Source organism: Gobio gobio (assembly GCF_949357685.1).
Source record: "Gobio gobio genome assembly, chromosome: 1".
Classification (NCBI taxonomy): domain Eukaryota; kingdom Metazoa; phylum Chordata; class Actinopteri; order Cypriniformes; family Gobionidae; genus Gobio; species Gobio gobio.
In genome coordinates this window covers 74,261,259-74,274,866 of record NC_137097.1, presented here as the reverse complement: position 1 = coordinate 74,274,866, position 13,608 = coordinate 74,261,259, and the positions used below count along the sequence as shown (strand labels likewise).

General features: G+C 38.1%; 1 protein-coding gene across 3 annotated transcripts in view; it reads right to left on the bottom strand.

Moving 5' to 3' along the window:
• Positions 1-13,608, bottom strand: part of mast1b (microtubule associated serine/threonine kinase 1b) — a 67,735-nt gene that overhangs the window by 44,484 nt on the left and 9,643 nt on the right. The window contains exon 2 of one of the 3 annotated variants that reach the window (XM_079813926.1): positions 4,194-4,222. In XM_079813926.1, the coding sequence (XP_079670052.1) occupies positions 4,194-4,222 (29 nt within the window). Of the gene's footprint in view, positions 1-2,266; positions 2,405-4,193; positions 4,223-13,608 lie in introns of those variants that run through there. The other 2 variants (XM_079813927.1, XM_079813925.1) reach the window with 2 other exon arrangements.

Here is a 13,608-nt window from a genome sequence, read left to right as displayed (position 1 = left end):
TCTAGGTGTATGTGTCTTGTTTTGTGTGTTCTGTTACAGGAGCCTGCTTCCCCATTGGTTCATCCATTTGCACATGCTCCAGCCAATCGCTGCCTGTCTTGTGACCAACCAATCGCACACGGGGACTTGAGATGATCCAGGGCTATAAAAACTCAAGATGGCTGCTATACAAGGAGACTTCTTTTGTTTTGTACTGCTTGTGGGTTTTTTTATGTAAAGCTTTTCAATTGGTTTCCTTTTTCTTTGGTTTCCCCTTTTTTTTACTTTGTAAGGTCCCTGGACCTTTTTTGTGTGTTTGTTGGATTTTGTTTTGAGTTGGGCACAGTGTGTGTGTGTGTATTGCTACATTTATTTATTTTAATATTTATTTATTTCTACATTTATTTATTTATTTTCTTATTTATTTATACATTTATTTTCATATTTCTTTCTTTCTACATTTATTTATTTATTTATTTCGACATATATTTTCATATTTATTTATTTCAACATTTTATTTATTTATTTTCATATTTATTTCTACATTTATTTTAATATTTATTTATTTATTTCTACATTTATTTTAATATTTATTTATTTATTTATTTCTACATTTATTTTTATATTTATATATTTATTTACTTCTACACTTATTTTAATATTTATTTATTTCTACATTTATTTATTTTCATATTTATTTATTTCTACATGTATTAATTTTCTTATTTATTTCTACATTTATTTTCATATTAATACATTTATTTATTTATACATTTATTTATTTTCATATTTCTTTCTTTCTACATTTATTTATTTTCTTATTTATTTATTTATTTATACAATTCTCTCTTTTCATATTTATTTATTTTCATATTTATTTATTTCTACAATTCTCTCTTCATATTTATTTATTTTCATATTTATTTATTTATTTATTTATTTATTTATTTATTTATTTATTTATTTATTTATTTATTTATTTATTTATTTATTTATTTATTGCTACAATTCTCTCTTTTCATATTTATTTATTTCTATACTTATTTTAATATTTATTTATTTCTACATGTATTTATTTTCATATTTATTTATTTATTTATAAATTTATTTATTTTCTTATTTATTTATACATTTATTTATTTATACATGTATTTTCTTATTTATTTATACATTAATTTATTTTCATATTTATTTATACATTTATGTATTTTCATATTTATTTATTTATTTATTAATTTATTTTCATATTTCTTTATACATTTATGCATTTTCATATTTATTTATTTATTTATACATTTATTTATTTGACATTTATTGATTTACACATTTATTTATTTGACATTTTTTATTTTCATATTTATTTATTTTTTACATTTATTTATTTGACATTTATTGATTTACACATTTATTTATTTGACATTATTTATTTTAATATTTATTTATTTATACATTTATTTATTTATTTTCATATTTGTTTATTTATTTATACATTTATTTATTTGACATTTATTTATTTTATACATTTCTTTGTTCGTAGTGCCACAGTGACTCCTTAATAAAAGTGTAAATTCTCATTTATTTTTACATTTATTTATGTATTGATTAATATTATTATTTTTTTATTTTTTTTTAACATTTCTTCAAATATTTATTTATGTATTTATTATTTTGGCAGCTTTGGAGTTCATTAAGTTTGTGCCTCTGAATAAAACAGTTCTGTGTTTTGTCCATATGTCCGGCTCTACAGAGTGAACAGGCAGGATTGACCTTTGCAATAAACAAAACTAAATGTGACCCTGGGGCTCAACACCAGTCATAAGTCTCACAGTGTGTGTGAACAATACATTGTATGGGTCCATTTTTCTTTTATGCCAAAAATCATTAGGATGTTTGGTTTATTTGTTGCATTTGTTAAATGCGTTGTTCATCACACAGTATTTTCTTCCAACTGAAAACATAGTTATGTATATTATATTGCATTTCTGTCAATAGATCCTCATAAATACTACACACTGCACCTTTAAGACCAAAACTGATGTCAGATGTAAGAAAGTGCAAGCTAATGATTCAAAGATTTAGCAATGTGTTCAAATGATCAGCAAGTATCAACAAAATGTGCGGCTCAAATATGAAACACCAAACTATATATGTATAAAACATCAGATGCATCCATCACAACATTGACTAACTGGCTGCATTAATGAGGTCATTCGGTTAGTGTGTCAGGTAAACAATGACCTCGGCGACATCTTCATGTGTATTAAAGCAGATTTTAAAAACATTTCACCTTTTAGTGCGACGAAACATGCCACCCTGCATGATCACGAGCGGCTCAGAAATAACCAGTGCGCATCACAAACATCGTCACATGGAGAAACGGTTAGCGCGTCTGGCTTTGCTCACACACACACACACACACACACACACTGGAAAATAGAGTGGAGGGGGGAATTCTGGGTAAAATCTCGAGGGCAGCGGATGATACCAAGACGAGCATTAAAAGAGGGGGGGAGCAGGTGCAGTGCATCCGTTCATGAGTGAGTGTGTGTACGTGTGTGTGTGTGTGTTTCTAAATTTAAGTGCTTTTCCCCAGAGGTCACGTGGATGATAAAACTAAGAATCAGGGGCAAAAATCTAGGTGAACAAAGAAAGCTTTTAGAGAAGTGGAGAGAGAGAGAGAGACAGGTTGTGTTGTTTTATGGCTGCGATAACATAAAATCGGCATAAAAATAGCATAACTGTATATTGGTATATTACAGGTTACTGTGAATGCACATAAAAACGTACGTGCTCTATTGAGGTGGATATTTTTGTATCCAATAAGAAGCCATCGTTTCAGAAGTGCATTATTCATATAATTTATTGTCTATAAATCCCCTTGAGATGGCTTGACAAACACACATAAATCATATATTGTCGCAGTCGTGTGTTTATTGTTTATCAGTCGAAACGTTTCTGCAGCTACAGCGAATAAGTGGCTTGACATTCCAGGAAATCCCTTATATGGACAAAGCCAGCTATTACAAGTAGTGTTGTCAAAAATATCGATAACCAGGAGAGTAGCCATCGTTTCAGAGGTGAGGGGGGGCAGAAATGTCAGGGGTATCTCTTGATTTTCATTCGCTAAGAATCATGCATTATCCACAGCAAATTTGACAACAGTTTCAACACTGATAATAATCATAAATGTTTCTCGAGCATCAAATCCTCATATCAGAATGATTTCTGAAGGATCATGTGACACTGGAGTAATGATGCTGAAAATATGGAATAAATTTCACTCACATAGAAAACACTCATATTATAGTAATATTTCACAATAATACTGATTTGACTGTATAAATGCAGCCCTGGTGAGCAGAAGAGACGTCTTTCAAAAATAAGTAAATGTCCACTGCATTATTCATATAATTTATTGTCTATAAATCCCCTTGAGATGGCTTGACAAACACACATAAATCATATTTTGTCGCAGTCGTGTGTTTATTGTTTATCAGTCGAAACGTTTCTGCAGCTATAGCGAATAGCTGGCTTTGTCCTTATAAGGGATTTCCTGGAACGTGACATTCCAGGAAATCCCTTATATGGACAAAGCCAGCTATTACAAGTAGTGTTGTCAAAAATATCGATATTTCGATATGTATTGATACTGAAATATCTGAAACGATACGATACTCATTTTCTACATTATCAATATCAGCTGCGCTCTCCCGCCTCCTCTCATTCAGTCCGAAAATGGTATCGAATATCGATACTTTTTTAGATATCGTATCGAAGTTCCCGTATCTATCTTTAAATTTAAATCCAGATTCATTCACATTGGCTTCTAGGTGATCACACCTTCCCGAAAAATGTGCAGGGGACGAATTGACACCCGTCCCCTGAGTAATCTACCCCAATGACTATGATGGAAACACATTTACAGAATAAATCCAAAGACTTTATGAAGATAACTCATGTTAGTATGAATGGGAGGAAGTGCAGACACGCAATATGGCGAAATAAGTCCCGCCTTCTAAAAAAAAAAAAAAAAAAAAAACGCCAATTGGCAAAGCTTTATCCGCTAATATTTTATGCGAAATTTCGATTTTGCGCACAAGTTAAATTCTCCGGAGGGAAACGTGGGACGCAATTACTCATTTGTCACAGGGTTTTAATCTGTTAAGGGTCTAATCTGAAAGATGCATAATTGGTATGGTTGAGAATGGACTCACCTGCTGTTCTTACGGGGCAGAGGAAGATCCTTCTGGGACGAAGACGACAAGACAGAGACGGAGAAACACAGAGAGAGAGAGAGAGAGAAAACAGATCAGATGTTTGAAATGAACACAATATCTCAGACACGCTTATAATGTCATTAAATTAGATAAATTATACCAGAATAGGCATCATTTAGAGGATTGAAAGAGTTAACATGAAAGCTTATTTAAAATGAAAGCTTATTTTAAAGTGTTATCAAAAGCTAGAAATCAAAACTAACCAAAAGCAATACATTTTTACAGCATTTATTAATCGTTTATGGCACACTGTAAAAAAACTACAACATCAAAAATTTGACAACTTAAGTTTCTACATTGCTTTAACTCACCAAAATAAACAAAAATAATATGAAAAAATAATTCTGACTAGTTTTTTTACGACCACTTAGACTTTTCAAATCCTGTCCCCAATTTTTTTGGGTGTTCATATACCAAGTACCAATAAAGTCACCAAATTCCGGACCATTCCGATGAAGCTACGATTATTAACATTTTTAATAAAACGCAAGATCCACTATAGTGGTGAAAATGTGCTATTGTGTGATAAAAATGCTCAATGTGTCCACCGGATGGCACTGATCTCATTTAAAAAATTGCTTTCATGAGGCCTAGGCTTGACTCTAAAATGAAATACAGCTTTAATAAAAAAAAAAAATTATAATAATAATACATTTTGTATTATATTCAATGGGAAAAAATGGGTCATAATTATTGCATAAATATTAATTATAAATCATAAAATTATCTCAAAACACCAAAAAAGAAAAGAAAAAATATTATTGAACAAAAATATATTTCATTGATTTTACTCAAATCTTTTTTATCTTAATCTCGTGCTCCGGGTCATTTTTGAGCCGAAGGCCCTGAGTGTGACCCATAAATGAAGAACCCCAGAGGGTTAAGATGAGTTCCTCTAGCCTGAATATGGTCTCCAAGAGGCTAGACATTTTGATGGGTGTAAAAAAATTGTGTAGCTAATCATTCAAGTTCACTCAGACCTTCTTTCTAAATCTAGTGTTTAACACAAAGGCAGAAACTCTTTCAGTTTAATGTGAGGTGTGTGTGGATGGCACTGAAATTGTCTGTCTCTCTGTCTCTCTGTCTCTCTGTCTCTCTGTCTCTCTGTCTCTCTGTCTCTCTGTCTCTCTCTGTCTCTCTCTGTCTCTCTCTGTCTCTCTGTCTCTCTCTCGAACTTCAGCAGATGTTCATTCAGACCCAGAGAAACAACACGTCTCATGTTAAAGGTTCAGTATTTACTCATAATTCATGTCCGTGGTCTTATTGTGATTGATTTGTCAGTGAATGCCTCGAGAAAATATTGAGTTAGGCCATCTACATCCTGTCAATCACACTCCAAGCCCCGCCCTCTAAAGACAGATCAGCCAATCAGATGTCCCCAAACTATGGGCGCTTGCTGGATATTGCCACTTTTAATCTGACAATTCTGGCTTTTTCCTCGCAATTGTGAGTTTATAAATTGGCAATTTTCATTGTGTGGTGGAAACGAGCTTCCATAGCAAACCCACAGCGTCAGCATAAAAGTAATTTGCTGAACACAGGCAAAATAATATAATATATTCATATTCAATGGAGACATTTTATGCATGTCATGTTAGTCAACAAAATAATAGCTTGCAGCAGCTTTAAATCAACAAACTCCATTAGCTTCAATTGACATTCATCAATAATCAATAGGAGCGCTCCGCTGTCCTTGGATATGAGTGTGTGTGTGTGTGTGTGTGTGTGTGTGTGTGTGTGTGTGTGTGTGTGTGTGTGTGTGTGTGTGTGTGTGTGTGTGTGTGATTTATGAGGACACCAATATATATAATAAAACTGGTATAAGACGTAAAGATGACATATGTTTAAAATAGCTTTGAAAACATACTAAACAAAGTTTTATTAAAAATGTAAAAATGCAGAATGTTTCCTGTGATGAGTAGGTTTAGGGGTAGTGTGTGTGTGTGTGTGTGTGTGTGTGTGTGTGTGTGTGTGTGTGTGTGTGTGTGTGTGTGTGTGTGTGTGTGTGTGTGTGTGTGACTGTATGTGAGACACACTGTATGTGTGTTGTTTTAAACAAACATTTAACCTAACAGTTGGGTTAAAAGACCCATTCACTGGGATAAAATGACCCAATCGCTGGGTTAAAACATCCCATTCGCTGGGTTAAAATGACCCAATCGCTGGGTTAAAACATCCCATTCGCTGGGTTAAAACGACCCAATAGCTGGGTTAAAAGACCCATTCACTGGGTTAAAACGATCCAATAGCTGGGTAAAAACGACCCAATAGCTGGGTTAAAACGACCCAATCGCTCGGTTAAAACGACCCATTCGCTGGGTTAAAACATCCCATTCACTTGGTTAAAAGACCCATTCACTGGGTTAAAACGACCCAATCGCTCGGTTAAAATGAACCAATCGCTCGGTTAAAACGACCCATTCGCTGGGTTAAAACATCCCATTCACTTGGTTAAAAGACCCATTCACTGGGTTAAAACGACCCAATCGCTCGGTTAAAATGACCCAATCGCTCGGTTAAAACGACCCATTCGCTGGGTTAAAACGACCCATTCGCTGGGTTAAAACGACCCAATAGCTCGACCCAATAGCTGGGTTAAAACAACCCAATCGCTCGGTTAAAACGACCCACTCGCTGGGTTAAAACGACCCATTCGCTGGGTTAAAACGACCCATTCGCTGGGTTAAAACGACCCAATAGCTGGGTTAAAATGACCCAATAGCTGGATTAAAAGACCCATTCACTGGGTTAAAAGACCCATTCACTGGGTTAAAACGACCCATTCGCTGGGTTAAAACGACCCATTCGCTGGGTTAAAACGACCCAATAGCTGGGTTAAAATGACCCAATAGCTGGGTTAAAAGACCCATTCACTGGGTTAAAAGACCCATTCACTGGGTTAAAACATCCCATTCGCTGGGTTAAAATGACCCAATAGCTGGGTTAAAACAACCCAATCGCTCGGTTAAAACATCCCATTCGCTGGGTTAAAAAGACCCAATCGCTGGGTTAAAACGATCCATTCGCTGGGTTAAAACGACCCATTCACTGGGTTAAAACGACCCATTCGCTGGGTTAAAAAGACCCAATCGCTGGGTTAAAACGACCCATTCGCTGGGTTAAAAAGACCCAATCGCTGGGTTAAAACGACCCATTCGCTGGGTTAAAACGACCCATTCACTGGGTTAAAAAGACCCAATCGCTGGGTTAAAACGGTCCATTCGCTGGGTTAAAATGACCCATTCACTGGGTTAAAACGACCCATTCGCTGGGTTAAAAAGACCCAATCGCTGGGTTAAAACGACCCATTCGCTGGGTTAAAAAGACCCAATCGCTGGGTTAAAACGATCCATTCGCTGGGTTAAAAAGACCCAATCGCTGGGTTAAAACGATCCATTCGCTGGGTTAAAAAGACCCATTCGCTGGGTTAAAACGACCCATTCACTGGGTTAAAACGACCCATTCGCTGGGTTAAAAAGACCCAATCGCTGGGTTAAAACGACCCATTCGCTGGGTTAAAAAGACCCAATCGCTGGGTTAAAACGATCCATTCGCTGGGTTAAAACGACCCATTCACTGGGTTAAAACGACCCATTCGCTGGGTTAAAAAGACCCAATCGCTGGGTTAAAACGACCCATTCGCTGGGTTAAAAAGACCCAATCGCTGGGTTAAAACGATCCATTCGCTGGGTTAAAACGACCCATTCGCTGGGTTAAAATAACCCAATTTTTTTAGAGTGTAGTAACACAAGCAGCAAAACCCAATGAAAGCAAGTTAAACGTGTGTTTCGGGGCGAACAATTACCTGGAGATCAAAAATATTACAGAGATAAATTAGGATAAATCAGATTTTGTGCACAGCCGGATCTTTAGCGATCTGATGTTCCAGAAGGTTTTAGCACATCTCTCTCAACAGGGCTGAAATCTCCATTCATGACCACAAGAACAGGCAGATTTCAGAAGAGCTGTATTTTTAGCATTATTATGCAGCTCGTTTTGCATCAACTGACTGATCAAAAGCCTAATGTCTCTTATTGATCATCAGTCAAAGTGATTGTTTCCGTGACGACGGACAGGTTTCCATCGGGTCACCCTGTGGATAATCCCTCCAGAGGCTCTTAAACACTGAGGCTATCGACTGACCCGCAGGTCAATTATACTGTGAATAACCTGAGGGGTCACGACCCCTCCCCAAAACACACACACAACTGACGGTTTTTCCTGCGTTGTTCTGGTTTTTTAAGTGCACTCTACAGTAAGCACCAAAAAACAAAATGGCAAAACTATGTTTTCCAAATATAATTCCTGTCATGACAACCAGCCTGCGCCATCTAGAGTTTCATGACTTCATGACTGGATTTTCAATAAACACGATGCCTGAAAAAATGTGATGGTGCTTGAGCTTAAAAGGTGCAATATGTAACATTTTTTACAGTAAAATATCCAAAAACCACTAGGCCAGTGTTATATATTTTGTTCGGTTGAGTGCTTACAATATCCCAAATCCCAAAACTATTTGTGATAAATTGCTATTTTACCCGACGAACCGGGACGTGTGAGGGCGTGGCCCGTCAATGACATCACATCAATGTCATAATAAAAGTCCTGTCGGCGACTGTGTCATAATAAAAGTCCTGTCGGCGACTGTGTCATAATAAAAGTCCCGTCGGCGACTGTGTCATAATAAAAGTCTTGCCGCCGACTGTGTCATGATAAAAGACCTGCGGCGACTGTGTCGTAATAAAAGTCCTGTCGGCGACTGTGTCATAATAAAAGTCCTGTCGGCGACTGTGTCATAATAAAAGTCCTGTCAGCGACTGTGTCATGATAAAAGACCTGCCGGCGACTGTGTCATGATAAAAGTCCTGTTGCCGACTGTGTCATGATAAAAGTCCCGCCGGCGACTGTGTCATGATAAAAGTCCCGCAGGCGACTGTGTCATGATAAAAGTCCCGCAGGCGACTGTGTCATGATAAAAGTCCCGCCGGAGACTGTGTCATGATAAAAGTCCTGTTGCAGACTGTGTCATGATAAAAGTCCCGCAGGCGACTGTGTCATGATAAAAGTCCCGCAGGCGACTGTGTCATGATAAAAGTCCCGCCGGAGACTGTGTCATGATAAAAGTCCTGTTGCCGACTGTGTCATGATAAAAGTCCTGTTGCAGACTGTGTCATGATAAAAGTCCTGCCGGCGACTGTGTCATGATAAAAGTCCTGTTGCCGACTGTGTCATGATAAAAGTCCTGTTGCCGACTGTGTCATGATAAAAGTCCCGCCGGCGACTGTGTCATGATAAAAGTCCCGCCGGCGACTGTGTCATGATAAAAGTCCCGCCGGCGACTGTGTCATGATAAAAGTCCTGCCGGCGACTGTGTCATGATAAAAGTCCTGTTGCCGACTGTGGTCCCGCCGGCGACTGTGTCATGATAAAAGTCCCGCCGGCGACTGTGTCATGATAAAAGTCCTGTTGCAGACTGTGTCATGATAAAAGTCCCGCAGGCGACTGTGTCATGATAAAAGTCCTGCCGGCGACTGTGTCATGATAAAAGTCCTGCCGGCGACTGTGTCATGATAAAAGTCCCGCCGGCGACTGTGTCATGATAAAAGTCCCGCCGGCGACTGTGTCATGATAAAAGTCCTGTTGCAGACTGTGTCATGATAAAAGTCCCGCCGGCGACTGTGTCATGATAAAAGTCCCGCCGGCGACTGTGTCATGATAAAAGTCCCGCCGGCGACTGTGTCATGATAAAAGTCCCGCCGGCGACTGTGTCATGATAAAAGTCCTGTTGCAGACTGTGTCATGATAAAAGTCCCGCCGGCGACTGTGTCATGATAAAAGTCCCGCCGGCGACTGTGTCATGATAAAAGTCCCGCCGGCGACTGTGTCATGATAAAAGTCCTGCCGGCGACTGTGTCATGATAAAAGTCCTGTTGCCGACTGTGTCATGATAAAAGTCCCGCCGGCGACTGTGTCATGATAAAAGTCCTGCCGGCGACTGTGTCATGATAAAAGTCCTGTTGCCGACTGTGTCATGATAAAAGTCCCGCAGGCGACTGTGTCATGATAAAAGTCCTGCCGGCGACTGTGTCGTAATAAAAGTCCCGCAGGCGACTGTCATGATAAAAGTCCCGCCGGCGACTGTGTCATGATAAAAGTCCTGTTGCAGACTGTGTCATGATAAAAGTCCCGCCGGCGACTGTGTCATGATAAAAGTCTCGCCGGCGACTGTGTCATGATAAAAGTCCCGCCGGCGACTGTGTCATGATAAAAGTCCTGCCGGCGTCTGTGTCGTAATAAAAGTCCCGCAGGCGACTTCATCAAACTACGCCTTTGTTTTGAATAGGCGACATCTAGCGGACGGAAAACTTACATAGTGCACTTTTTAGAGCTAAAAATATAAATAATTTAAAAATAAATGTAATGTTTTAATGATTACCGTACCTTTGCACTAGTGTTAGGCCGATATATCGGCCGATATTTGCGATTTTTACGTGTATCGGCCGATACAAGGCTGCTGGGTTGAAAATGGACTAACCCATCAATTGGGTTGTTTTAAGCAAACATTTAACCCAACCGCTGGGTCAAAACAACCCAATTGTTGGGTTAGTCCATATTCAACCCAACTTGGGTTATTTTTAACCCAGAATTTTTTAGAGTGTAACCATTAAATGACTAGGTTGTAAATAGTTGTAAAATGAAGTATAGCACAGTCAGTGTGCACTTTATTATTATGCTGCTTGCTTGTTGATACTGTGTGCAAAAGTGTCATTATTTTATTTATGCTTAAATATATATTTTCAGAATTTATTTTCACCACTGAACTCTTGTTCTACCTCGCCTGTTTTTACTATTTGTTAAATATTGTTTTTTTTTAGTTCAATAAATGTTCCTTTTTTAAATTGTAAATGTTTAATTGTTATCATCATGATCATTGTGTCATTTTTATGTTGTAAATTGAGGGAGCAAAAGCAGTATCGGCTCAAGAAAATCGGCAGCCCGTATCGGTCATCGGCTAAGGCTGATGAAAAAAAATCGGTATCGGCACTAAAAAATCCATATCGGTCGATCCCTAGTTTGCACTACATTAAAGTTATAACTACAAACATTTGAATTGAGATCAGATTTAAATGTAAAAACATGGAATCTGTCCCGTTAGGTTTGTTACATGTAATGGTAAAATGCGGATTATATTCGGTTTATAGTCAACTAAAACTGTTTATAGTCAACTAAAACTAAAACCATAAAAACTTGTAGTAAAGCAAACTTTATTCTGTTTGTTTTACGATGATACCAAAACATCTGTATTCATTTTCAACGCTATAAATTGGTTCTGGTCATTAAATGAAGCAACAGAAGGCTGCAGCTCAGCTCGTGTTTTTCTGAAGACAGACGTGGCGCTCATGCTGTCTTGTTTGTTTCACTGTGACTCACGTGTTTCATTTTAGACAGTAATTGAGTTTTCCGTCCTTAAATGCAGTAAAAGCTTCCCAGAAAGCCTGCCTGCGGAGAAGAGAAGCCCTGCGAGCTCGAGTGGACAGATGGAGCCGAGCGAGAGCAAACTCTGAGCAGAGTTCAGCCCAGCACAGCACTTCAGCTGTAATGGAGCGTGAGTCATGTGACACGCTTGGAGATATTATACCCTTAAAAAGATTATCACAATAGCATAAGGGGGAATTATTAATCAGGTGATCATTTAATAACACTTTACATACAGCCTTTATGTATAATAATGCATTATATATTTTCATAAGTTATAATATCTGCAGATTTGTTGCATCTGAAATTGGTTGTTTGTTTAATGCATTATACACTCACCTAAAGGATTATTAGGAACACCTGTTCAATTATCTAATCAACCAATCACATGGCAGTTGCTTCAATGCATTTAGGGGTGTGGTCCTGGTCAAGACAATCTCCTGAACTCCACACTGAATGTCAGAATGGGAAAGAAAGGTGATTTAAGCTATTTTGAGCGTGGCATGGTTGCTGGTGCCAGACGGGCCGGTCTGAGTATTTCACAATCTGCTCAGTTACTGGGATTTTCACAACAACCATTTCTAGGGTTTTCAAAGAATGTTGTGAAAAGGGAAAAACATCCAGTATGCGGCAGTCCTGTGGGCGAAAATGCCTTGTTAATGCTAGAGGTCAGAGGAGAATGGGCCGACTGATTCAAGCTGATAGAAGAGCAACTTTGACTGAAATAACCACTCGTTACAACCGAGGTATGCAGCAAAGCATTTGTGAAGCCACAACACGCACAACCTTGAGGCGGATGGGCTACAACAGCAGAAGACCCCACCAGGTACCACTCATCTCCACTACAAATAGGAAAAGAGGCGACAATTTGCACGAGCTCACCAAAATTGGACAGTTGAAGACTGGAAAAATGTTGCCTGGTCTGATGAGTCTCGATTTCTGTTGAGTCAGAATTTGGCGTAAACAGAATGAGAACATGGATCCATCATGCCTTGTTACCACTGTGCAGGCTGGTGGTGGTGGTGTAATGGTGTGGGGGACGTTTTTTTGGCACACTTTAGGCCCCTTAGTGCCAATTGGGCATTGTTTAAATGCCACGGCCTACCTGAGCATTGTTTCTGACCATGTCCATCCCTTTATGAGCACCATGTCCCCATCCTCTGATGGCTACTTCCAGCAGGATAATGCACCGTCACAAAGCTCCAATCATTTCAAATTGGTTTCTTGAACATGACAATGAGTTCACTGAACTAAAATGGCCCCCACAGTCACCAGATCTCAACCCAATAGAGCATCTTTGGGAATGTTGGAACGGGAGCTTCATGCCCTGGATGTGCATCCCACAAATCTCCATCAACTGCAAGATGCTATCCTATCAATATGGGCCAACATTTCTAAAGAATGCTTTCAGCACCTTGTTGAATCAATGCCACGTAGAATTAAGGCAGTTCTGAAGGCGAAGGGGTGTCAAACACAGCATTAGTATGGTGTTCCTAATAATCCTTTAGGTGAGTGTACTTTCTTAAGGTGTATAAGTATTATAACTGAGGTTCATGAGCCCATTATTAGATGTTACCAATAACATAAACATGTTAAAAGATGGTTAAAATATGATTATGAACATCCTCAGTGTGCAAATTATTATAATTAATAACGTTTAAGTGTTTGAGCTAGTAGATTTGTAAAAAGTCTGATTATAGAAACACTTCCTTAAACATGTAATATTTTATACGGTTTTCACCATTTATGGAGCTTGACATTGTCCTGTGTTCGCCCCTAAAATCGACTTCCGGAAGTTTAATCACGCTCTGGTTTAATCACAGGAGGCTTCTGATGCACATTTTCTCCTGATGCACAGAGCCATTAGCTAAAATAG